Source organism: Schistocerca piceifrons, chromosome 3 (genome assembly GCF_021461385.2).
Source record: "Schistocerca piceifrons isolate TAMUIC-IGC-003096 chromosome 3, iqSchPice1.1, whole genome shotgun sequence".
NCBI lineage: Eukaryota > Metazoa > Arthropoda > Insecta > Orthoptera > Acrididae > Schistocerca > Schistocerca piceifrons.
Genome location: NC_060140.1, coordinates 367,962,320 through 367,988,041, shown reverse-complemented (window position 1 = coordinate 367,988,041; position 25,722 = coordinate 367,962,320). Strand labels below are relative to the sequence as shown.

Here is a 25,722-nt window from a genome sequence, read left to right as displayed (position 1 = left end):
TTTATATACGTGACTATGAAATTATAATCGCCGTTTCCTCTTGATATTATTGATTTATTCTGTAACTAGGTCTCTTGAAATGTCTTTTTCCTCCAAAATTCTTTATCATATTTTAGTCTTAAGATTTTTCTGAGAATTTTCCTTTCTTGTTTTCATTTATAAGATTTGTGATAATAATAATAATAATAATAAATGCTACATGCATAATAATGCAAGTAATGCGACATTTAAGAGGAAACCAAAGCCCGCACAGGTAACTGCCTGGAAGTCAGCTTTGCACATCCTAGTGATATGTCACTGTAATACCACGTCGAGCCTCCCCCACGGCGTGGGTTACAAAGAAGGGATATGGCGTAGCCAACAGTGTGGCATGTTGCGATGTTATCAGGGTACCTGGCGGTTCTGTCAACACGGGGGCGTATCGGTGTCAGCCGCAACCACCCCCGCAAGATAGCCGGCGTAGATAAGGCTGCTGTCTCCGCCCATTGTGTGGCTATCGTTCCAGAGGATGCGCACCGGAGAGGGGACCACACTGGACCCTTATGAGCAGCCACCGTGAAGGCTATCTCTCACTGCCATATTTCAAAGATATGGAAATAATCTGTTCTGGGGTAAACATTCCGAACTCTTCCTCACAAGTTACCGCGTTCAGAGCCGCGCTTGATTCTCACGTTTTTCATTCTCCCGCTGTTGTGTTCAATAACTGAGAGAAGGGTTTGATGAGTAACGTAATTCTTTCATTTTCAAACGCCTACTACTTCGCTATCAAAGAATCACCGCCCGCACAAACACACACACACACACACACACACACACACACACACACACAAACACACAAATTTTTGTACAGACACCAAAAGATTTAACGGATTAATTATATGCATGAGCGGTACATTGGTAACTCAGAAATATAAGACCTTCGGAAATTGTAAAAATAAATAAATATATAACTAAATATAATCAGTAGGCAACGGCCTTGCCGCAGTGGATACACCAGTTCCCGTGAGATCACCGAAGTTAAGCGCTGTCGGGCGTGGTCGGCACTTCGATGGGTGACCATCCGGGCCGCCATGCGCTGTTGCCATTTTTCGGGATGCACTGAGCCTCGTGATGCCAATTGAGGAGCTACTCGGCCGAATAGTAGCGGCTTCGGTCAAGAATACCATCATAACGACCGGGAGAGCGGTGTGCTGACCCCATGCCCCTCCTATCCTTATCCTCCTCGGAGGATGACACGGCGATCGGATGGTCCCGATGGGCCACTTGTGGCCTGTAGACGGAGTGGTTTAAATATAATCAGTGATTTAAGATTATCGTGACGAAATCCAGAGAGGTTGTCATTTACTTTTTGGGCTTGTCATATGCCTTCAACAGAAGGCAGTATGAAGATCACGATCATGTATTGAAGTTATTTACCCCCACAAGCTGAATACGGACTTCAGAAACGAAATTTCGGAGGCTGTGCACGGCTATTTTCTGAATACATTGCTTCAAGGGACCCGGCGGCCCGTTAATGAATTATAACGTAAATATTTTTGCGGTTTGTTACACCTATTAACTTTGTTTCAGTGACAGTAACTTTACATCATTGAAGAAAAACTGTAATAACCAGTCAGCAAAATGTACTACGGCAAACACAAAGTAATGGTACAGCCCTCAGATGTAAAAGACTTGCAGAAGTGGTTGCCGTCGCTGGTGGTACAGCTGAGCAATGCAGCACTGTGATACTTTTCCATTGCATTCCGTGAACAACGATGATTAACAGGAACCACATACTTGTCTGAGGAATAACAGTTTTCTGTTTATGATGATGAAACTTTGTCCAGATAACACAATTACAAGTGTTATACGAAATTGATTACAGGAAAGTAGGAAGAAAACGAAAGCAGCAAACATTTCTTCATTTCTAGAAGAATGGAACTGCAGTACACCAGAATGTATGTTAGAAGAAGCAACAAGGTTGTACAAGAATCACGGCAGCTGTTCACTGCCTATTACTAATGTTGCAATCTCATAACAACTGTTTCGACGTTGCGGTAAATTTTTACTCAGAGAAGCTAGTACCTTGAAGTTGTATAAAAGGAGATCTAGATTTCTTTTCGTCCTCATAACTTTGAGTATTTTGTTGCTGTCCTCCGTACCTTCATATTTAATATGTTCGGACCTGATATCGCCCCTTGTCCTCAATGATTTATTTCAGACAGTTTAATCTTCGTTTGTACAGTTGATGCAGATTTATTGTGAACTTTCTTTCCTTGCCTATGCTTTCTAGAAGCTATTCATTTTGTATATTACTTGTTCACTTAATTTTCTCCTATAACACTGCATTCTGATTTATCCTTCTATCTACCTGAGGTGTGTAAACTTTCTTCCTGCATAGGACTATTCTTTCACTTTTCCTGTAGTACTTTTCTCCATCACGAAGTGAATTAATCCGCAGTTCTTCCCGTCTGCTACTCCTTATCACTTTCGTTATTACTGGTGTATTCTTTGCCCGAGCTCTATCGCGAGCAGACTGTCCATTACGTTTCGTGGTTTGACTCTTCCTTACTTTAGATGATGTCTCTTACATCGTTGGTGAATTTTGGGACTGATATCTTTTTTCAGTATACTTTTACTTTTTCAAGTAACATAACTGACAGTTACAGAGATGAACCAACATCATGAAAGATGTATCAGTGCTTCTATATGTGTTTAATAATTTCTACCATTCCTGTTATAATTGCTTCCCCTCATTTTTTTAGCATTTGATAACCAATTCTCAACCTTATTTCCTCTGACTAGAGAAGTGATTTGAGTCATTCCAAAATGTTCTTCGCCCCTCTTCCTGCCCATTTCCTGCTAATAAGTGAGAGGTTACAAATATTTGATACCTGCATCTACACTGATGCATCACTGATCTTCCTTTATTGTTTCACATTTTTTCTCTTTTCTTTTCTTCTACAGCTACGTTGCTGAAGCTACAGACCCTGACCACGTTCTCTGGATCTAGGTGCCCTCAAATTGGGTTTCATTTGTATGTGTGTAAATGAAAACAATGACCGCAACAATTCTCTAAAACGTCCTTGCAAAAATGTTCTGTGGTCGTACTCAGAATTTGTGTGACAGCAATACAGTAAGCAAGTACAGCTAATTGGTAGAAGCAGTTTCTTTAATACAAAGAAGTTGTCATCTGTATAGGCATCTACATTCTGTTAAAGTGTGACGCAGAGGGTACTTTCTTGCACCATATGTTAAGGATTCATCCTAGTCGAAAGAAAAATAAAGCCTGCAAAGAATGGCCTGTTATTAGTCTACTTTTATCTTCACAATGTCTACGAAAAGAATCATCGACAGACTTGGGAGTTAACAACAGGCATGTTCCACGGAATTGCGTTGGGACTCTTGCTGTTCCTGTTGTATATTAACGACCAGGCTGCGCATAGTAATGGTAACCTCTGCAATTGTAGGCTACTGTAAACTGTCATAAGTACGCGTACACTACTGTACTATTCCTAACAGTTAAATGTTGTGCACGTGTTACCTGTACATTACATGTGTTACATACCTACAAGGGGCTACCTCATAAGAATCGCTTTTTTTATGTACGCTATCAATGTCTTACCATATTCTCCCTAAAAACCGGAAGCGGTAAACAGGCTAGAAACCGAGTGAGGCCTGCATAACGTACAGAGAATTTTTGTTCTACATAGTTATCCTCCTGTTTGTTACTTAACAATAAAGAGTATTTGTAGCAAAACTGAAATTGTCATCGTTTAATTCAGGTTTTATTCAAAAATTGTTGATTTGTAACGTGGAACAGAGGGATGTTGTAGTAAAAATAAAGCAGACAATACATATTTACGACATAGCGCTAGAAAACGCCATTTTCTCAACAAAAAGGTAAAATAAAAGAAAAAAAAATCAAATATCGCTTCAGTACTTCGCCGAATTTATATAAAACATGTTTCTGTTAGTCATAAACAACTTACGCGTTTAGCAATAATAACAGGAAACTCTTGCCTTTGATCATGATGGAACTGTACTTGCATCAAAAGTAATTGCTTTGGTTACATACAAGTTCAGAAACTACACGATCAACTTACTTTTTTTACTCATAAAATTTAGTTTATATTTTGTAAGGATATAAAACACACAATGGACTAACACTGAATGATGTGTGGCTCTAATTATGTGCAAAACAAACAACCGAACAAACAAGAAACAAAGAGAAATTGTCGGCTCCTTGTTTCTCTGTTACAGATTCATTTATGTTTCTTTCCCTACCAATGCTACCAATAATACCCGGAATCCTACCATTTACTATGTCATTTATGTAGTATATAAAAACTACCGAACCGTAGTTTTGGTACAGGGCAACTCCAGTAACCTCAAACTCTCTACAAATGATACAGTTACACATAATGGAGTACTTCCTGAAAAAGCTGCACAAATATCCAATCAGATCTCGATACGTCTTCAGAGTGATATAAAGATAGCTAACTTGCTTGAAACGTACAAAAATATAAAACTATTTCTCAAGATGCAGAAAAGTAATATTCTATGACTACAGTATTAATGATTGATAACTGGAGTCAGTCAACTCATGAAGGTATCTATGTGTCACAGTTTGTGAGGGTATGAAATGGAATGATAACTTATAGGCCCTAATCAGTTGTAGCTACAAAGGGCGTTCAAAAAGTTTTTCAAAGTCGTATCTAATTTTTTTATTCTTTGCAGGAGAAGAATGAAACTTTTTGTGAACCTACTTGGAACATTTGCTTCGTAAAGCAGGCGGATGAGGTAGGTTAGTTGACAGGATACTGAGAAAGTACAATCATTCTACGAGAGAGACTGCTTACAAAACAGAGAATATTTTTCAAGCCTGTGAGACCCATCCTACATAGAAGTAACAGGATATATTGAAAGTACACTAAAAAGGGCAGGAAAAATGGTCACAGGTTTGTTTGACTCACGGAATTGGCAGACGGTTGAAGACGGATGGCAACTATCCCCCTGAAGCCTACTTAGAAAGTTTCGAGAACCAGTATCAAACAAAGAATCTACAGATTTTTTCAAGTCCTTACGTATAGGCCCTGTAGAGACTGTGAAGACGTAAACTAATGACAGGAAGCGAAATAGCGTTTGAGGAGTGATTCTTCCCTCGCCCCATAAACGATTGGAAGGGGAAGACACCATAACATGTGGTACATTGTGAAGTACCCCTGACACGCACTTCACGTTGGTTTACATGCTATGGATGTAGATATAGAAAAGTCAGATTTTTCAGCTAATATTGTCGGGTAAGCCGTCATGCATAACATGCACTGTGATGGTTCTGATACATCGCGTGTTGTGCAACTGTGTAGTCGCATAATTGACTGAATGATAGACACAACGCTTGTTATTCAAGTAATCACCTCCCAACATAACGCAAAAGTGCGCAATGTTTTTGAGTCGGGACCCTTCTGTTTACAGACAAGCTTCACGCTGATGTTGACCTTCCAGTCGTGTTCTAGGACGTTCTAAAATGCAGGCTGTTCAGATATATGACTTGCAGTGACTGTCTTATCAATAATTAGTTTGCTTTGTGACGTTTAAGGTATTATTTTAGCTCTGGAAACAACTGGTACTATGGAATTGCATGGCCACAGAGTTCATTTGCAATTTAGATAACATTATCGTCGAAATTATACCCTTACAAATACCTCAAATGTAGACTAAACCATTTCTACTCTTCTGCCAATTCTAGGTAGTTGAATTTTTACCGTCTGTTGGGGCCCCTGTTGTTTATTGTTTTGGCTGCTAGAGATTAGGCTCAATGACACAATTTACTCAGGGCGATTGAAAAACCGCAACACGCCATAAAATGACGAGACATTTTATAACGTGCAGTATGTTAACCTTTCAGCCGAGTACAGGAACGTCCACTTCGCGTTGCTGTGAACAGATTTGCTATTACTCTAGCCAAAGGTGTCGTCTGTGTGTTCGTAGTGTATTACACTGAAAGGGAGAGTTCAGAAACTGTAGTTTTGTGCACTATTAGAAATTCTAAAGCTATCGGGAATAAAACAGAGGGATCGGAAGGTTATTTACAACTTTTACAGAAACAGACTGCAGTTATAAGAGTCGAATGACTGGAAAGGGAATCAGTGGTTGGGGTGTGAATGAGTCAGGTTTGTTGCCTGTCCCTGATGTTATTCAATCAGCACAATGAGCAAGCGATAAAGAGAACCAAGAAGAATACCGATGACATTTTAATTCTGTCAATAATTGCCAAAGGACTGCAATCGATACTGTCTTGAAAAGAGGGCGTAAGATGAATATCAACAAATAGAAGATTCCGCGGGAATTACGTTAAGAAATGAGACATTAAAACTAGTAGATGAGATTTTCTACTTGGTCATCGAAACAATCGACTATGGACCAAATAGAGAGGATATAAAATGCAAACTGGCAACAGCAAGGAAATCATTCCCAAAAAAGAAAAAAAATTATTAACAGGAATATAAATAAATATTAGGAAGCCCTTCTTGAAAGTATTTGGCATCTTTGTACGGAAGTAAAACGGGTTCCATAAGAAGCTATGACACGAAGAGAACAGGAGCTATTGAAATAGAGTGATACAGGTTAATGCTGAAGATGTTGGTAGACCGAATAACTAATACAGATTTACTGAATCGAATTGGGAAAAATATACATTTATGGCACAACTTCACTAAAAGAAGAAATCAGTTAACAAGACACGGCAGTCTGGTGATACTTCAGGCCAATATTGAACAAGTTTCGGAGATCCGACCCTCGGTAAAAATCGGTATACTAACGTTCGTCCAAGAAGAACGACGTTCTGCGGATAGATTGTTGCAGGGTATCTGACGCATCAGTAATCTCGGATTCGTTTTTTCTTGTGTGTGTGTGTGTGTGTGTGTGTGTGTGTGTGTGTGTATGTGTGGAGATTTCCCGGCGTAGCACGAAGAGCATTAATTTCAGAAAATGCTTTTATTTTAACTGTTATATCACTAATGGAGCCCCCCCCCCCCCCCCCCCGGATACAAGATCAGATTTCCTTACTGAACAACTACGATAAATATTTTATTCCGCACAGCAAGACGATGACTTCCAAACATAAGTTAACATTAAGCTGAAAGCAACTACAATTTGTCGTTCAGCCAAATCGAGCCACTCTGTCGCTACTGTTTACTGCCAACACTGAACTTCTGCTACAAGTATTTTAGTTTTTAGTGTTGTGAACTGCGTATACTGTCTGTGATTTTAAGGTGACTATCAGTAATTACCAGTAACTAACCACCACTAACTAAAGTAAGAGAAGTTAATGTAAACGACTAACACTCGTGCGAATCATAATGTGTATTGAGTGGACACCTGATGATGTGGCTCGGGTCGAAACGTACTACACGCCTGTATTCTCTTCAATACCAGGGCAACTAATTAAACTTCAAGATAATGGCACTGATAATTTTCGCTTTAACAAAAAAAGCGATTTCCGTTTTATCGCACAAGTGCTCGTGCTTGGTCGTTGTGTGAGCAAAGTATTGCAATCTGTCTCTGTTTGAGGAACAAGAGACTTCGGATTTATACCCTTTTAGTGGCAACAGACTAGAAACATGCCGCCGGCTCTATAGTCCAGTGTGTTAACCGGAATGCAGAGGGCTTCAGGTATCGGTTTACGCCTATAGACGGTCCGTCACACAAGGAAGAAGGTGAACTGTCGGTGAACCGTCATGTTGAAATAAAGCTCGTAGGAAGATGCTCACCAAGTAAGAAAGTGCTAAAAGTGCCTCAGGGAATCGGCCGTTTGCTCTGCCGTCTTATATTACTACCGTTTAAAGGCTGGCTGTACAAACTGACTGAGTGAGGTCAATAAATAAACAAAATACTACTGCTTTGTAGAGACCGTATTATTCAGCAACGATCATACTTCCTCTGTCACTGAAACCGACAGTCTCTTTTTCGATCTGTAAAGAAGACAAGCAGTGCTCCATTAGCAGGCAAAGTCTATTGGCGTCTCCGAAATGTTAACTTTTAAAAAACTCAACATTCTTCTCCTGATGGTTGTTGATTATTGCGAGGTATTAGGTGTATCTGCAAACCGCACCTGTGCCGTAATATTCTCGGTGTCGGTGCAGTCTTGTGGTCCGTCATGCTAATTTGCTGCAAACCCTAAGGTCTCTTGCAGCATAGTGAGTTACATGTTGCTTTGCGTCCCAATCGGTCGGATACTGGATCGTTCTAAAACAACTGTGTGATACCGCGTGTCTATAGTCTTACGTGGCTCTTTTGCCATATGACGCACAGTTCACGTCTGTACATTAGGTAGGAATGTACGGACCACAACTGCTTTCAATGTGAAACAAACATCGAAAGTTGCGTAATGAATCACTTTGGTAAATGGGCAGTTTGTTGCGTCACACCCAAGCATAGACGAGGCTTGTTGATAACATCGGAAGTTCACTGAGGCTTTTTGCGGATGATGCTGTAGTATATCGAGAGGTTGTAACAATGGAAAATTGTACTGAAATGCAGGAGGATCTGCAACGAATTGACACATGGTGCAGGGAACGGCAATTGAATCTCAATGTAGACAAGTGTAATGTGCTGCGAGTACATAGAAAGAAAGTTCCTTTATAATTTAGCTACAATATAGCAGGACAGCAACTGGAAGCAGTTAATTCTATAAATTATCTGGGAGTAGGCATTAGGAGTGATTTAATATGGAATGACCATATAAAATTCATCGTCGGTAAAGCAGTTGCCAGGCTGAGACTCATTGGAAGAATACTAAGGAAATGCAATCCGAAAACAAAGAAAGTAGGTTACAGTACACTTGTTCGCCCACTGCTTGAATACTGCTCAGCAGTGTGGGATCCGTACCAAATAGGGTTGATAGAAGGTATAGGGAAGATCCAACGGAGAGCAGCGCGCTTCGTTACAGGATCATTTAGTAATCGCGAAAGCGTTACGGAGATGATAGATAAACTCCAGTGGAAGACTCTGCAGGAGAGACGCTCAGTAGCTTGGTACGGGCTTTTGTTGAAGTTTCGAGAACATACCTTCACCGAGGAGTCAATCAGTATATTGCTCCCTCCTACGTATATCTCGCGAAGAGGCCATGAGGATAAAATCAGAGAGATTAGAGCCCACACAGAGGCATACCGACAATCTTTCTTTCCACGAACAATACGAGACTGGAATAGAAGGGAGAATCGATAGAGGTACTCAAAGTATCCTCCGCCACACACCGTCAGGTGGCTTGCGGAGTATGGATGTAGATGTAGATGTAGGCGGGCTACCTCACCCGTCACCTTGGTGCGAGCGCTACGTTGGAGACAGAAGTTAGGCTGACCATCTAAACCAGCCCAAATATTCAAAAATCCATTGGGTATTAGGCCTAGTTTTATTTCAGGTTTTACGCAAAAACGTTTCGTAGAAGCTTTATTTAATGTTACACGCCTAACATTTAATCACACAACTAGACAATTTCAATTTGGATGTTTGTGTTATCGTTGTGGCCTTCAGTCTGAAGAAGGGTTTGACACAGCTATCCACGTTATTCCGTCCTGCGCCAGTCCTTTCATTTCTGCGTTACTACTGCAGCTCGTACCCATTTTACACTGCGTCTGCACCTTCCTTTACAATATGGCTCAGTGGTAAAGTGCCGGACTACAGATTCGATCCATAGTATTTTTATCTGCCACTTTTCTATTCTCTCATCTCTGTTAACGTTTCTTAATCCGAAGAATTCCGATTAGTTCCACGTTAAACAGTGTGTCCTCCTGAAACTGCCTGGTTAAATGTGTTCAGATTTCCGAGGAAGGCTACGGTACACCACTTCTAACAGGAGCGCGCTTAGTAAAGCACTGTGCTGTGCAAAGCAACACTTGGTGATGTTGGTATGTATAGGGCGCTTGACGACAAGCTTCTCAGCACCCTTGCTACATTAGTTGGACCTGATTCTTTTTTATTTTGGCCAAAATTAAAAAAAAAAAAATAAATGGTCATGCTCAGCCACCCTATTACACCATCTTTCACTGGCACTCGATTTTGATATAAAAGAGCGAAAGACTTATACCTCAAATAATTTATATTTAAAATACACGAACTATAATCGGGTTGAAGCCAACACTTGGGTTATTAACAGCTTTACTTATTGATATCGGATTCAGTGCTAATTAGAGTCAGGCTTGGTAGTCTACTTTGCGACAATGTCGACCTGAGGCAATTTTTTTCTTATTATTTATCAGTAAAATTGTTTTTCTCCTGTGAGTTACCGTGACTGATAATGTTAGGAAAATTGTAAGTGCTATCGATAAATTAGTAAATGCTGAAATTAAATTGTCTGAATATAAGTAATACGGTTATCTAACAGGACTGTACAACTGCGAAGGAAAATTGTAAATTACCTATTTCACTAAAGAGGTTTTTTGAACAGTGTCAGAATGTAGCCGCTGCCCAATAAATTAAGAAAATTTGAACAGACTGCTTCTTTTTTTCAGTGAAACTTATTTACAGTTATGTATGTTTTCTAGGAATCTGCGTAGTTTTCATTTAAGAGTTCGAAACGTTCGTCAAATTTTGTTGTAGCGGCATACAACATGTATTAGTAAAAATTATTTAGAGATGTGTTTTTGGTCCGCTTCAGAGATTTTTTTTTTTCTGTGTCAGCGCATTGAGGTCGACTTGCTACTAATTCGTCTTCTCTTGAGATATCATTTTGATCATGTCTGAAAGAACAGTAACGAATTTTTGTAAAACATTGACGGTGTTAATTTTTGTGCTCAGCATTCCGCTCCCCTGGATTCTGCGCTGCCCCGGGTTTGCTCACAGTATGTTTGAAAAAAATCGCTTTGAAGGTTAATACGAACATCTTCCACGTCAGCTAATAGTGAAATTATAACTATTTCAATCTGGAGCATTTTTTATCACTGAACTTTCTGGCATTGCATGACACATAGTAGCTTCCAATAAAAAAGATAAAGAGAAACCAAATATACTTACAAATTTTCACAAATTGTGAAAACATAGTGCGGGTTTTTCATTACTGATGTTTAGCAAAAGCGAAGTGTTTCTGTAGCTTAACAGGGATATTGCAATTTACCTTTGTTTTAATTGCCATTGTTCATATAATTTATTATAATTCATTGCGCTGATGCCTAAGTTCATAGCGTGTTTATATACTACAGCAATTCTTCGTTAGGACTTTATTTACCGTTTGTCATGGATCATTAGTTATTTAGTGGGTATTAAATGCACAAATACGCTGAATTCCACAAATTTGAAGATCGGGTCATTTTTGAATGAAGATGATACTGTAAGGTAGAAGGAAACGATTTCTTCGGACACGTTTTCTTATAGAGCATAACGCACGAGTCAGGACAGCTATGTGGCTAAAGATATTTATGTGGCCCACGATGAACATATAACAGGGGAAAAGACAATAACAAAATGATGGTAATTTCAAACGGGAGCTGTTGTGATATTTGCGGCTCTTGCACAATAATGAGTGCCTTCCGAACAGTTTAACACGAGAATCAACTGGACGATCAACCAGCGTTCCACAGATACGGTCAAAGATCAAGCGTGTCGATGCCGGACGCACTACATAATAAACTACGGAGAAATGCGCTTAATGCTAACTGTAAATCTGCTCACTCGTCGCCCGATAGGTTGAACAGTAGTGACCAAACCTATTGGCCTATAACTTTTACCTGCATAGAAAAAATGTCAATGTTAAAGGAAGAAAGGAAGTGCTGTGCAAGAGCACGAACAAGAGTGTCCATTTACAGGCGACGATGTTATACGATTCATGGAGTAAAGAAACTATCGTGTAACAGTAACTGTTTCCCAGAATTGTAGTAACTATTACTCCTTGCGGCTGGAATGAGGAGAAACGGTTGAGCAGACGGTATCGAGAGTGGACGCAATGTTCGCACGCCGCTAGTATGACAGGTACCGCCGTCCAGCACCTTGACTGCCATAAGAAGTTTACATTGGACGCACTCTCCTGGTCTAGCGTTCTCAGAATTCCTTGTTTTCCCTTCTGCATTCCTGCAGAAATCCTTCGGTGTAGGATTCATGTCATATTCAATTCTAAATCAATGGACTGCTATGGACGTGAAATCGAAAAACGATTCCAGAGCAGAGGGAGATTCAGCGACAACTGCCCAGAATACTTCCTTCTTTTGCGGTCACCACTCATTAGACTGGTACGATGTGGCGCAGCACGATTTCCTCTTTTGTACCAATCTCCTCATGTCGGAGAAGCTCTAATGCCCAAGATGGTCACTATTTCTTGTGTATCTTTCAATATTTGTCCTACTGAACAATCTCTGCTCTGTATAGCTTCCTCCAGTATCATGGAAATTATTCCCAGAGCCCTAACAGTTGTCCTCTCGTCCTCTTCCCCTTCTAATTAGCGTTTTCTGCATATTTATTTCTTCGTCAATTCTGTGGAAAAACCTCCTCACATCTTAGCCTATCACACAAATTAATTTTCGATCTCCTTTTCTATACCCACATCTCAGACGTCTTTTCCAGTTTTCCCAGAATCATTGACTCATTTCCAGACAGCGCTGTGCTCCAAATTAACATTTTCAGGAATATCTCTCAACTTGAGGCCTAGGCCTATGTTCTATTCTGAGAAGAATCATTTTATTTGTTCTAATGCGCTTCTCATACCATTCTTCCTTTGTCCATCATGGGTTATTTTTCTTCCAAGTTAGCAGAATTTCTTCATCGCGTTCTCTACTACGTGGCCCTCAATTTTAATGTTTAGTTTGCTATAATCTCATTTCTGATCTACCTCTGAATACGTCTTTGTTTCTTTCTTAGATTTAGTCTTTTCCCCCATTCTGTGCTCACTAGCCTGTTCGATCCATTCGGCAGATCCTATAACTCATTCTCTCTTTCACAGAGGAAAGCAATGTCATCAGCGACTCTTAGCACAATATTTTTTCGAGTCTGATATTGATCCCACTTCTGAACAATTTTTTTTAAATTCCTTCCTTGCTTGACACACTGTTGGGAAGAGAAATGGAAGGCTACATCACTGCCATACACACTTTTTCATCCGAAAATTCTGCTTTTGATTTACAACATACTCCGTAAGCCACTTTACGGTGCATGGCGGAGTGCACACTGCCGCACTACAAGTCATTTCCTTTCTTGTTCCACTCGCAAATAGAGAGAGTGAAAAACGACTATCTACAAGCGTCTCTACGAGCCCTAATTTCTCTCGTCTTATCTTCGTGATCCTTATGCGAGATGTACGTTACCGGCAGTGGAATCTTTCTGCAGTCTGCCTCGAACGCCGGTTCTATACATTTCCTCAATAGTGCCTCGTGAAAATCGACGTCGACTTCCCTCCAGGGATTCCCATTTCAGTTCACGAACCATCCCCGTAATACCTGCGTGCCTATCGAATCCAGCGAAACAAATCTAGCAGCACGCCTCAGAATTGCTTCGGTATGTTCCTTTAATTCGACCTGGTTGGTATCCCAAACAGTCGTGCAGTACTCAAGAATGAGTCGTCCTAATGATCCATACGGCGTCTCCTTTGTGGATGAGCTGCAGTTTCCCAAAATTCTCCCATTGAAACGAAGTCGACCATTCACCTTCCCTACTACCAATGTTACCTGTTCGTTCCATTTCATCTCACTTTGAAACGTTACGCCCAGATATTTAATCGATGTGACTGTGTCAAGCAGGACAGTACTAATACTGCATTCCAGAGTTACGTGACTGTTTTTCCTGCTCATTCGAATCTAATTTTCTTTGATACTCAAGTATTATTACCAGAATGAGATTTTCACTCTGCAGTGGAGTGTGCGCTGACATGAAACTTCCTGGCAGATTGAAACTGTGTGTCGGACCGAGACTCGAACTCGGGACCTTTGCCTTTCGCGGGCAAGTGCTCCACCAACTGAGCTACCCAAGCACGAACCACGCCCCGTCCACACAGCTTTACTCCTGCCAGTATTCGTCTCCTACCTTCCAAACTGTACTGAAGCTCTCCTGCGAACCATGCAGAGCTTCTGTAAAGTTTGGAAGGTAGGAGACGAGATACTGGCAGGAGTAAAGCTGTGAGGACGGGGCGTGAGTCGTGCTTGGGTAGCTCAGTTAGCAGAGCACTTGCCCGCGAAAGGCAAAGGTCCCGAGTTCGAGTCTCGGTCCGACACACAGTTTTAATCTGCCAAGAAGTTTCGATCTGAAATATCTTAAACCACCTTGCTTTACGAACGCCTTTTCTACGACAAAAAATCCACGACAGTGTTTTGATTTGTTAAAGCTCACTGCGTAATGTCAGAACTGTCTTTATGGTGCCTTTACTGCATCTAATAAGAAACTGATTATCTCGTAACAGTTCCTCTGTGCTGAAGAATTTCTGTATACTCGTAATCCAAATGCATGGACGGAAAGGGCATGATGGTAGCGTTGGGCGTACGTACCAACGCGTTTTTCAATACACTTGCAGCATGTTTTCGACCGGTAGCCACAAATGAGCACCGGAAATTAAAGGAAATGAGAGGGACAGCTGGGCGGTGAGGGATCAGGAACTGTCAAAGCCTCTGCCGACCCGCAGCCCAGCAAACGAACCCACACACACACACACACACACACACACACTCACACACACACACACACACACACGCGCGCGCGCAGCCGTTATTAGTGGTCTTACAACAGACTAATTCCTTTCCTTCTGAGGTCACGGGTCACCTCTACGAGCAAGCGGAAAGTGGCAAAGTGGCACTCTCCCAGGCTATCTTGCGCAGGTGCGTGGGAAGTTACTATGCGGGTGCACTTTGCGCCGTAAATACCAGCTACAGAAAAGGATAGTATCTGAGGCTGAATATTCAGTTGAGAACTATCCTGCAGTTAGTTAACGCTTCTATTCTGTTAAAGAGCCTCGCATGTTCTGACATTGGTCCCTCTCTGATGTATTCGTCACACATACAACACACAGTCCATATCACTGACTAAGGGAACTAACCAGGAAATCTGTAATCTAAAACTGTTGGAGTGTTTTCGATATTCACATTGGTGGTGGTGGTAAGCTCCTATGTGACCAAACTGCTGAGATTATCGGCCCCAGGCTTACACACTACTTAATCTAACGTAACCTAACTTACGCTAAGGACAACGCCCATGCCCAAGGGAGGACTCGAACCGCCGACAGGGGGAGTCGCGCGAACCGTGGCAAGGCACCCTAGACCACGCGGCTGATATTCACGTTCTTTATCACGCACATGAGCAGATTTTACTGAGCTGCACTTACTACCCCAAGGTGAAATGTTGCCACAGCCTGTTCGGCTTCCATACCTTTGAGTATTGGGGTACCTTCTTCTAGACAACAGCTTTCTCAGCGAGTAACTTGACAGCTCCTATGACTTAAAAAGTTCGTATTTATCGAGCGACCACATAACTTTTCTTGGACCCTGTTGTCTCCCATTCAAATCTCCATCCAAGTTAACGCACGGCTTATTGGCTGTGCGAGTAATTACAAATCAAAAATACCTCAGTTTCCTTTTATTTGTAGTCAACGTGACGCCATAACGACACATCGCCTCCATTGCTTAAAATTTACTAACTCACAGTGGTGTGCGTGTTTAGAGATATAAAATTAATCAGCAGCATGAACGCATCGGTATGAATAAACTATTAAGTAACTAGAGATGATAAATAATTGGTGTTATCACCTCTGAATGGTAACGATCTACCATCTCTTTTGTAAAGCGTGGTCTAGTTTCCTCGTTGACGTTCACTGACGTAGGCACATGATGAGTCAGTTCGTGGCATTTTCATTATATAAAGTATAGGATGATCAAAACGAATGGCAAAGAAGAAAATCAAGAAATCACCGCCAGCAGCTAGAAGTGGTTTCACAAAAGTAGGTAGAACGACACTGTAACTGATCTGGTAATTTTTAATGATTAAAATCGTTGTGGCCGGTAGGGTGTTTTCGTCAAGACATTCAGTTTAGTCTGCAGATGCTAACTGTAGTAGTGTAATAGGCACCACACTCGGGATTTTCCACCAAATGAAAAGTGCACTGGTTTTCTTTATCCACAGGACGTTCAGCGATCAGTCACGCGATCTTATATTTGTACCAGTCAGCAGAACTACCCGAATTACGACAACGGCTGCTCTGTGATCGCTAAAGCGCAACCAGTCTGCGAATCTGTAATTACCCTAGCACGTTTTTTTGTTAAAATAACATCACAATTTTTGCAAAAGAAAAATCTATGAAATGCTCTGTCAAGTGGCTTTAATGTTTTGTTATTTTCTCGTTTCCTGGTATCGTACTTAATAACCATTTGGTACAATGTAAATAAGTGCGCAGCAGAAGCAAAATAATGGCTATATGAACACGTGAGTAAATCGTGGCGGAGGAAACTTTTAAAAGTGAAACCTGAAGCAGATTTACGAGGTTTCATACGTGCGTTCCAACGTAACACTCACCGAAGTAATGGCACCAATTAAAGAAAAATCTCAAGAATTTAATTATGTTCATCTTTTGGATCGGCAGCTCTTGTCTTTCTTTCCGTGTCTCCAGTTAAATTTAGGTTATAGGTCCCGCCTTTATGCAAAACACTGTTTTTTTCTTTCTACCCAAACAAGTTTCGGCATCTCTGTACCATCACCAGTGGGTTTCGTTTATTGAAAACGTGATTTTAAGTTATACGGATTTGCAGGACCATCTGTTTGTAGAACGAATGAACGCCGACGGGGTTAGGAAACACAACAATATAGTGCTCACCTAGTTTTGCGAAGTGAAATGGCGTTTATAAAAATTCAAAATATGTGTGTGCGGTGCCTCAGAAAGAAAAAGAAGAAGGATTAGTCAGAATAAAATATGACAAGGTATCAGTGCAGGACACCATTTAGAGGTCCTGCAAAACCACGTAATGTAAAATTGCATTTTCAATAAACAAAATCCGCTGATGATGGCATAGAAGTGCCGAAACATGTTCGTGTAAAAAGAAAAGAAACAGTGTTTTTGCATAAATGCAGAACCTAATTTCATTATGTTTGTGCCGCATATAATGCAATGGATCAGCAGACTGAAGAATATTATAAGAGACAAAGAAGGAACCGAAACCCAAAAGACGCTGTGCAATGAGTTACGACAAGAGAAAGGGAAATTAGGTCGCCCGGGGATAACCTGAAGTATTCAAACTATATGTGGACGGCCCAAAGAAGAGCTTGATTCTTGTCATGATTGACAGAACTGAGAGAAACAGACCAACACTGTCTGACCGTATAGTGGTTTGATGTTGAATTACACTGTACAAGATTCTACCTTTAGAATAGCTTTAGTTGTACGACAGAGACGCCCTCAGTGAAACATTAGCTGAGCTAAGCCTCTGATAGATGCAGCACGGTAAAAATTTTGAACATAACATCTAGAAAGCATACGTGGCTTGTAAAATTATCAGTAGCTATAGACCGTCTAATCCGCGCCACACTACAAACGAGATACCGCCTGAAATAGATTCAGCAGTATACATGAAGTGCAATTTGGGCTTTATAAGGTTATTTCACAATGGACATCACGTAACGGAACGGAATGTCAATCGTTCGACGCTGCGTTTCGTATGGGAGTATTCATTTAGACCGTCAATGGAGCTGGGTGTCACCGTCAAGGATTCTCAGGAAGAAAGTTCTGGAGTAGACGTTCGCAAATAATTGAGGTTTATCTATTCTCGCTAGGACTCCTCACTTTACTGCAATGACTTACGTTTTTGTGTCAGCCTAATATTTATTTTACTACTTGTTTCATTTTCGGGACACGCTGTGAAGGGATCGTGACAAATCTACTACAAAGTTCTCACAATAAAAAAATCAAATATCAGAAGGCAAAAATTGATTGACGTTTTAAAATACCTGAATAAATAAAGTCTTCAGTGCGACTGAATAAGAACATAGAGAGATAAAAAGCCTTTCTGATGAAAATAGTTTTAGCAGTGAAAAAGTCAGCTCTATTGAGGAATAAAAATACAGATGCTTGTCGTTAACTGGCAATTAGAAGCAAAACATTAAGCAGACATCATGTTTTTCTTCGACGCATTTTTTGAGGGGTTTGAGTGAATATTTTTGTCGAGAAAATAAATGTCGATATTTTAAAATGGGTATTATTCCTTCAATTGTACATGCCCAGGTATTCGAGGGCCTTAGCGCACTACTTCCGGGATTGGGGGAGACCGGTCTGTGTCGGATCGGACCAGCCTCTTGAATTAACGACCCTCCAGCTTGGATGTGACTTTTGGGCTGTTTTTCACATCGATGTACGTGAATACCGGGCTGGTACACGTCTAGCGACAGATACATGCAACGCCAGCATACATATAATATCCTCACACTCAAACATGAGATGTACTCCAGACGTAGGCAGATGGGGTACACAGATTCTGTCCCAGTGGGAGTCGTGACGTGAGCAACGCCATACGGCCACCAACTATCACTAACACTGCCGAAACCCGTACAACGGTGCCGAAACCCTAGAAAAATGGGATAAAGCAAAGTGAAAGAAGATTATTCGTACTTCCCTCCAGTTTGAACAAACTTGCTGTATGATCTACGTCAGAAACATGAATTTTGGTTTGGTCAAAAGTTACTACACTGCTAGTCCCTTGACGCTGTTACTAGGTTAATTTTTTGTTACGCGACTGTCCTCCATTACCATAACGCTACTTTCACCGTACTGTACGCTGGTGAAAGAGGTGACATTACGTTGACTTCCCGTCTAGTGTGAACATACGACCATTTGACGGTACTTTTTCGTTACGTGACGGGCCATTGCCATTCAGTGTGAACGAGAGCCTTTCAAAGGACTGATCACCTATTGAGCAGTTTGGACGCAGGGTATACTATCCAGAAGTCGGCGTAGACAGCCTTTCAGCGAACGTGCGGGAGCGAATGAGAATTCCTCCTTGTGTAAACGATAGGCACACGTGAGCAAACGACGGCCGCTAGTGTCTGGCGCACATTCCCTTCTGTTCGTTCTTGTTCTGCTGCTTCTCCGACTTTTGACGACCCATCAAAGGAAATTCTTGTAGACCTGAGTTGCGCTGGCAATGGAGCGGTCCGAAGAGAATGTAGTGTTGCTGATGGAAGAATATAGATAGTACTTGCTTCTGGTATCAAAGATATTCACAGGACACATGATGATGGAAAAGAATATGACAACTAGAAAATTGTCGAGGCACTAGAAGATACAACAGGGAACGTGAGAAAGACAATAACGGTGAACGGAATGAATAAGCACAAACTCTGTAATTCTTTTTATTAAAAAGGAAACGCGCAGTTAATTTGTTGAGAGTAAACACGTGCGAACATCTATGTATTAACGTATGCTAATTAAAATTAAAATATACCAAAGAACTGATCATTCTCGTTACGTCCATGGTATCTGTAATAACATGGCTGATTTAGCACTGTTCCATTACAGATCTCTGATGATAAATAAAATTTTTTTATCCGAGATGACGTTATATGCCCTCTAACAAACTAAGACCTGTTTCGTTAAGTTATCTATGTAATAGGTCGTATGTACATAAATCATATTTTTTGACATTAACTTCCTTACACGTAGCTATTTAAATAAGATCCTTGAAGTGCTTCGCACTTGTCACTGCAAAAATTAGAAACTTTCTGATATAAAGTAGCTATTGAAATGCGGAACAGTCACTAAAATAAACGCCTCTGGTTGTCAAAAACCAGAAAGTAAATTCTATCCTTTTTCCTAGTTATGTTGCCCGTTAGTAATTAGTGTTCTGCTTTTAAATTTCCTTCTCAATTTTAATGAGGTGCCAAGATTTTGGACTGATGCTAAGGAAAGCAGCAGCTGAAATTCAATGTTAAGTGCACTTCCGCCACGCATTCCACGTTTACGTACAAATCCAAACATCGAAATTCCTCCTTTCCCACGCCACTTTGCCTACTTCGTCGAAACCAGTGCACGCGCCATGCAAAATAATCCGTTCTGAATATCAAACGTTTATATTGTAGCTCTTACTATATAGTGTTGTGCCCTATGTGCCGATTATTAGCGCCAAAAAGCATCAACGCAACAATCGTAGGCTATGTTAGTTATCTCTTCCGTTTCCTGTACTGTAAACGCTTGTTTGCAGGTACAGGCGAATTGTTTGCGAATGCCCATTCACGTATGTTCGCTTCCATTCACTCCCTTGTAAAGGGGGTTTTAAAAGTGTTTGCATACATACTCCCTGGTTTAAAAGCCAATTCGACTACCAGCCAACGATTTAGACAACTGTTTATCACGAATTCCATTAGAAAGACTTCAAGTGGGTCTCCGCGATTATTTCTTGTTGAATCGGAAGATGTACGATTGATGTGACTTACACTAAATCCCTGGTGCCACATGTTCCTACTACTTTGTTGAAACCTTAGATGTCTGAACCAAGGTTGATCAGTTATAATTAACCTAAGATTACTAAACCCTCGTAAAATTTACGACTGCAGTTGCGACCAATTCGCGGTTGCCGCCAATCTGGTATTGTCGTATAGGGTGTAAAGTAGGACATTTTGTACATCTTTTGTTTGTGACATACCATTAGAGACCTTACAATTGTAATTAACTAGAGAATGAACTATAAAGTACGAAATCCTTTGATGAAATCAGTAAAATTTACGATGGTTTAGCAACAATGTAAAATTATCCCCCCTTGGTGTTTCAGGGTTAGTAAATTTAATGGCAGTCGTGGATGGTATAAGCCTGCGTGTATTCGTGTTCCTACGGTTTAAATAACTTACACTGTAGTTCAGTGGGAAGTTGTGACGGCACGAGGCATTTGCTACCTTGGATGGGGCGGTATACTGTATTCCAACAGGAATACGATTGCCGGCGCTTTAATGGTTTACGTACAGTCGGTGTCGGGAAACGCTGAAACGCTCCTCCTCGCACTCATCCAAGCAGCAAATTAGGTGCTTTGTTGCCCCAAGTCGAAAACAAGAGGCCGTGTCTGCTGACTTCTTCGTGAAAAATACACCAGTCAAGGCCTACAGCACGACTCTTCGTATCTCGAAGGATCCTACAACGAAGCATTAAATTCAAAGAGCGATTCTTTGTTAGTTATTCGTACCACCTCGTTTGATAACGTCGACCACGTTCACACTCGGGTTATACTGTTTCTCTTAACCTGTCACGTATGAAGAGGAACACCGAAACGCTCCTATTAGCTGTGGTACGACGTTCTTCCTCCGACTACTGGACCGACTTATCCAGACAGTTGTAGGGGGACTTATAATTTGGGCTCCGATCTATGGTGCTGTTTAGCTTTTTCATAATTGTCAGGGCTTATGAAAAAATCCTAGAATCTATCGGCGACTGACTCTTGTTTGAAAGACGCGCCTTTGGATATGTTGTATTAACATTTAACCACTGATACGGATCCACACCCCCGACAACAACACTGTCAAAAACTTAAACCATGGTGCAGTTGTAACGGCAGATGCTTACACGCTCTATCAATATCTGATACTGACAAGGGAACGTTTTCCTTGCGATTGGGCACGCTGCCACACCATCGGTGACTACGGACATGTGTCAATATTTTTTCAGCTGCAGATTATGTTTGGATGTTGGATTGCGTTTAGAACTTGAATTAAAATAAACGCAAAATGTGGTACTGACGACACCATTCACGATCACCACAGAAGCACACTGCCGCGTTCAGGAAGTTGGCGGCAAAGTCAAACACGTACAAAAGTAAGATCATTTTTAAGGAATTTTCGTAGGCAGTTTTACAATATGTTCATGAAACCGCGCTCCGATACCCGTTTTTTAATGTAGGGCTAAAATGCACCGCAGCGAATAATTTGGATTTATGCTTACGCCCTGACATAAACTTTATATAACTGACACCAAATACACAGGAGCGTAAACTTAACAAGAAAATTATACTGGAAAACCACATAGCTTTTGAAGTAGATGGAACATGAATGACTCTGCAACTGAATTTGATGGATATAAATAGAAAATATCAAGCAACACCACTGATTTATAAATCATTTGGAAACACAAAAGGGGTTAATGCACACACGCACAAAACAAGAAAAACCCCGATGGTGGTGGTATAAAATAGACAGAAGAAGAAGAAGAAGAAACAGCGCTAAGCATTGTGGGGACTTGCAACAAGTTCACTGCATCTGCCGACATGGCCCAACCGTGAGAAGACGTAAGACTACACAGCGCAGAACGTTCTCTACGCTTAGGTAATGTAGCACCATTGACTATAACAGCGCTTACGTGGTTTTGCGTTCATATTCCCAACATGTCTACAGCAATTCGTGGTCATACAGTGCTACTAAAGGTAGAGCGGTACATATACCGGTATACTTATAAGGAGTGCAATCGGTATTACACACTTAAGAGTATAGTAATCTACGGGTTCAGTCGGGTAAGCTAACGAAAAAAAGTCTCAGTTTCACAACAATGTATCTCAAACCATATTCAGTGGCAGGTAGGGAATACTGCGGTCTTAATTTAATGAGATCGTTCGCATGCACAATCTTACAGCGAATATCCCGTAGTGGTACCTGAAAACGTAAGAGAGTAGACTAAATCATTTGCCATTAGGTTCACATGATGATCTTCTCAAAGCTGTAAAGTTTCCGAATACATGATACGTTGTACTGTAACTCGCTAAGCACACATTCGCAGTGGTCGAACATTCCACGGATGTAGCTGACAATGGCGACAAGTCTCATCACCGAAATAATGTGACCGTTGGACACTTTGAACCGGCAGTACACCCGTGGAATGTTACATCAACAAATACGCCAGGAAAAACTGAAGAATCACACACAGTCGCAGTATTCATCAGTAAGAGCGCCTCTTCTCTTTGAACGGTAACCGAGTGCTGAGCGTCCAAACACTACATTGTTCTTCACGAACGCACGGTTTTCAACAGGATCTGCTTCCAGTTTTAGAACATACGGTCAGTAGGCCTATTGTGCAGTTACAGTTATTCACAGATCGCGAAATCTTACGTGTACGTAATTTCCTCGGAAGACGCAAACTGTGTTATAGTAATCGTAGCCACCTCCTCGTGATTCAACAGCCTTAGGAGAATACAGTGACCGTAAGCGAAATACATATACTACGTTTTTCAACTTGGGTTCATACAAACGGTGTCGTAACCAATTCAAAGTGTTTTCTTTGTTACTACATAATACACTGAAAAGAGATGACCATAAAAAGCTTTAAAATAAAAAAGTCCTGTGTTTTTCTAGAGTTTTTATTGTGGCAATAGACATTTCGCAATCACACCTTCATCATCACTTCTCTTGATATATAAGGACCTTCACTGCGATATATGTGAACTTTGTTGATTTCTTTTGCATCCGACATCAAAATCAGGCAACTCTACCTCATTCCACACGCACAGATTTCAAAGATGACTCTACAAGTTTGAAGAAAAACAAAATCACATTTGATAGTGACTGGCTTAAAAGTCGAAAGCGGTTATGCTACCTACAATTTGCGCTATCTACCATCTGCTTGACCCGAGGTTGAAAAAATAATAAAACAATCGTTATGAAAAACTTGTCTGTCAGATATGTTGTGGTTGATAATTGTGCAACCTACACACGAAGATTATACCACTGCCGTCCACGAATTCTCGTGTTTTTCTGTCAGAATGTACACTCAGAAATTTGGACACACATCCTTTGCTGTACAAGAATCAGTAGAGGTTTTCACCCCTCCAATTTACTGAACATTTGCAGTCTGAACTGGAAAAAAACTGCCTCATGTTGGAGAAGCATTTTCGCATTACATGTCTCAACTCCGGCAACAGATAGCGAAGATAGGTTAATTATTTACATTTTATTGGTGTTAAATTATTAACCCCAAGGACACCGCAATTTTTATGCTTCTGTTGATAGACAGTGAAGTGTTCTCATACGTGGGGATGAACGAGTAAATATCGTATCCGTACATCGGCCTTTCGTTAACTCAGGAGTAAACCAATAAAAGAGAAGGTAACGCGTGACAGCGTACGCGACTTGACGAAACTGAAATACTTCTGCAAGGAAAGCACTCCGTATGCAAGCTAATCACGGTAATAAATTAACGGTCGCAAGACTTCAGTTACCAATATCTTGAGCGATTGCTTATACCCGTCGTGTTATACTGATAACCAGGAAACACGGTGCAGTAATAACTGTTATGTGCAAGACTATCGTTTCTCGTGGGTTGCCCCAGTCTGTAGAATTTTGTCCTAAGGTCGAAGCCTGCCTCTAACACTGCAAACGTTAATGATGCTCGAAGCAGAGGATCCGGTTGTTCTCGGCACACGTTACCCTCGCGCACAAATTCTTGAAGACACACATGGTCGAAAACACTGCCGTGTTGACGCAGAAATCGTCGACACTGCACGCACTCGGTCGCAGACACTCACCTTGGAACGGGTAACCAGCGAAGCAGGGGCGCATCGTGCCGAAGTTGGTAACAGTCATCTCACAGCCCGCCAACGTCGTCCGCGCTCCCGTGACACACACCGGCGACAGTTCGGCTGCTCCCAGGCCAGCACGCTCCAACGTCACGGCCGCACGGCGCGCTACTGACTGACTCCCGCGCGGGACGCCCACGCGTTTTCTACGGCGGGGAGTGGGGCGAGCCACCGCGGGGCCCCGCCGGCGCGCTCCGCGACTTCCGACCACGCCTACAGCCCCGCCAACGCCCGACCAATTGCACTCTAGCTCCGCCCCACTTCCGGCGGCGGCCCAATCGCGGGAGGTTTGGGCGTGGCGACCCCCACTCCCGGCCGAGTCTCGCGGTGGGGGAGTGGGAGTAACGCGCCAGCCGCTTCCTAATTGCGTGTTCGAAAACATCTGAAGAGCTACCGGCCACAATTAGAGCAGCGAGCTCGTAATGACGGGGGCGCGCGATATGAGATGCGCCTATTTCCACGCTACTCCGGCAGCGCAGGCCGCTATTACGCCAGCACAAAGGGGAGCTACTCCACACCGACTAGTATTAAAAGCGTATTTGCATTTGATGTATGACGTTTCTTTTACGCTCAAAGCGCGTGTTGTGGAGTCAATGGCCGTATATTTTCTGATTCGTTGCGTCTTTAAATAGTGGTTTCATACGGAGATACATAAAATTAGTGGATGAGCGGAAGAAAACTGTGAGAGTTCCGGTCATGTATATTTTGGGGCGCAGACGAACAAGTGGAATGAACTGTTGAACGCCGCAGGTAGTCTTCAAGGCAAAAGTTTTTCCGTAAAGCCACGATCCCGATTAATCGGTCAAATTTCTTTCAGAGACGGCGAAATATGTGGTGAAATGTGGAAGACGAATCACACTGCGCGCAATAACTATTGTTGTTGCTTAATATTAGTTACTTTGACTAACGGAAGGGAACGGACGACAGCTTACTACTGAATCATCAACAAACCATCCATGGAGGGAAGTGTCGGGGCTAAGAACTGTAGAGCCAGACGAAGGATTGTCAACAATAAACAGGTTCAAATGGATGTCTGTTACAGTAGTTACGCGGAAATGTAGAGGCTCGGGAAGGATAGACTAGCGTGGAGGCATTCGTTGGACTGAGGACGACAACAAGAACAACAGCTACAACAATCATAATAACCACAAGTTACTGTGTTTCTGTAACTGAAGTTCAATTAATAATTTCAGTTGGCTCTAAGCACTGTGGGACTTAACATCTGAGGCCATCAGTCCCCTAGACTAAG

At 41.6% G+C, this 25,722-nt stretch overlaps 1 protein-coding gene and 1 pseudogene across 1 annotated transcript in view; one reads left to right on the top strand and one right to left on the bottom strand.

Moving 5' to 3' along the window:
* The window catches only part of LOC124788663 (protein gooseberry-neuro-like), a 123,577-nt gene extending 99,007 nt beyond the window's left edge, over nt 1–24,570 (bottom strand). The window contains exon 1 of the mRNA XM_047255939.1: nt 24,423–24,570. Coding sequence (XP_047111895.1) covers nt 24,423–24,480 — 58 coding nt within the window. The 5' untranslated portion in view covers nt 24,481–24,570. The remainder of the gene's footprint in view (nt 1–24,422) is intronic.
* LOC124790753 lies at nt 967–1,084 on the top strand (annotated as a pseudogene).
* Nucleotides 24,571–25,722: the final 1,152 nt, after the last annotated feature.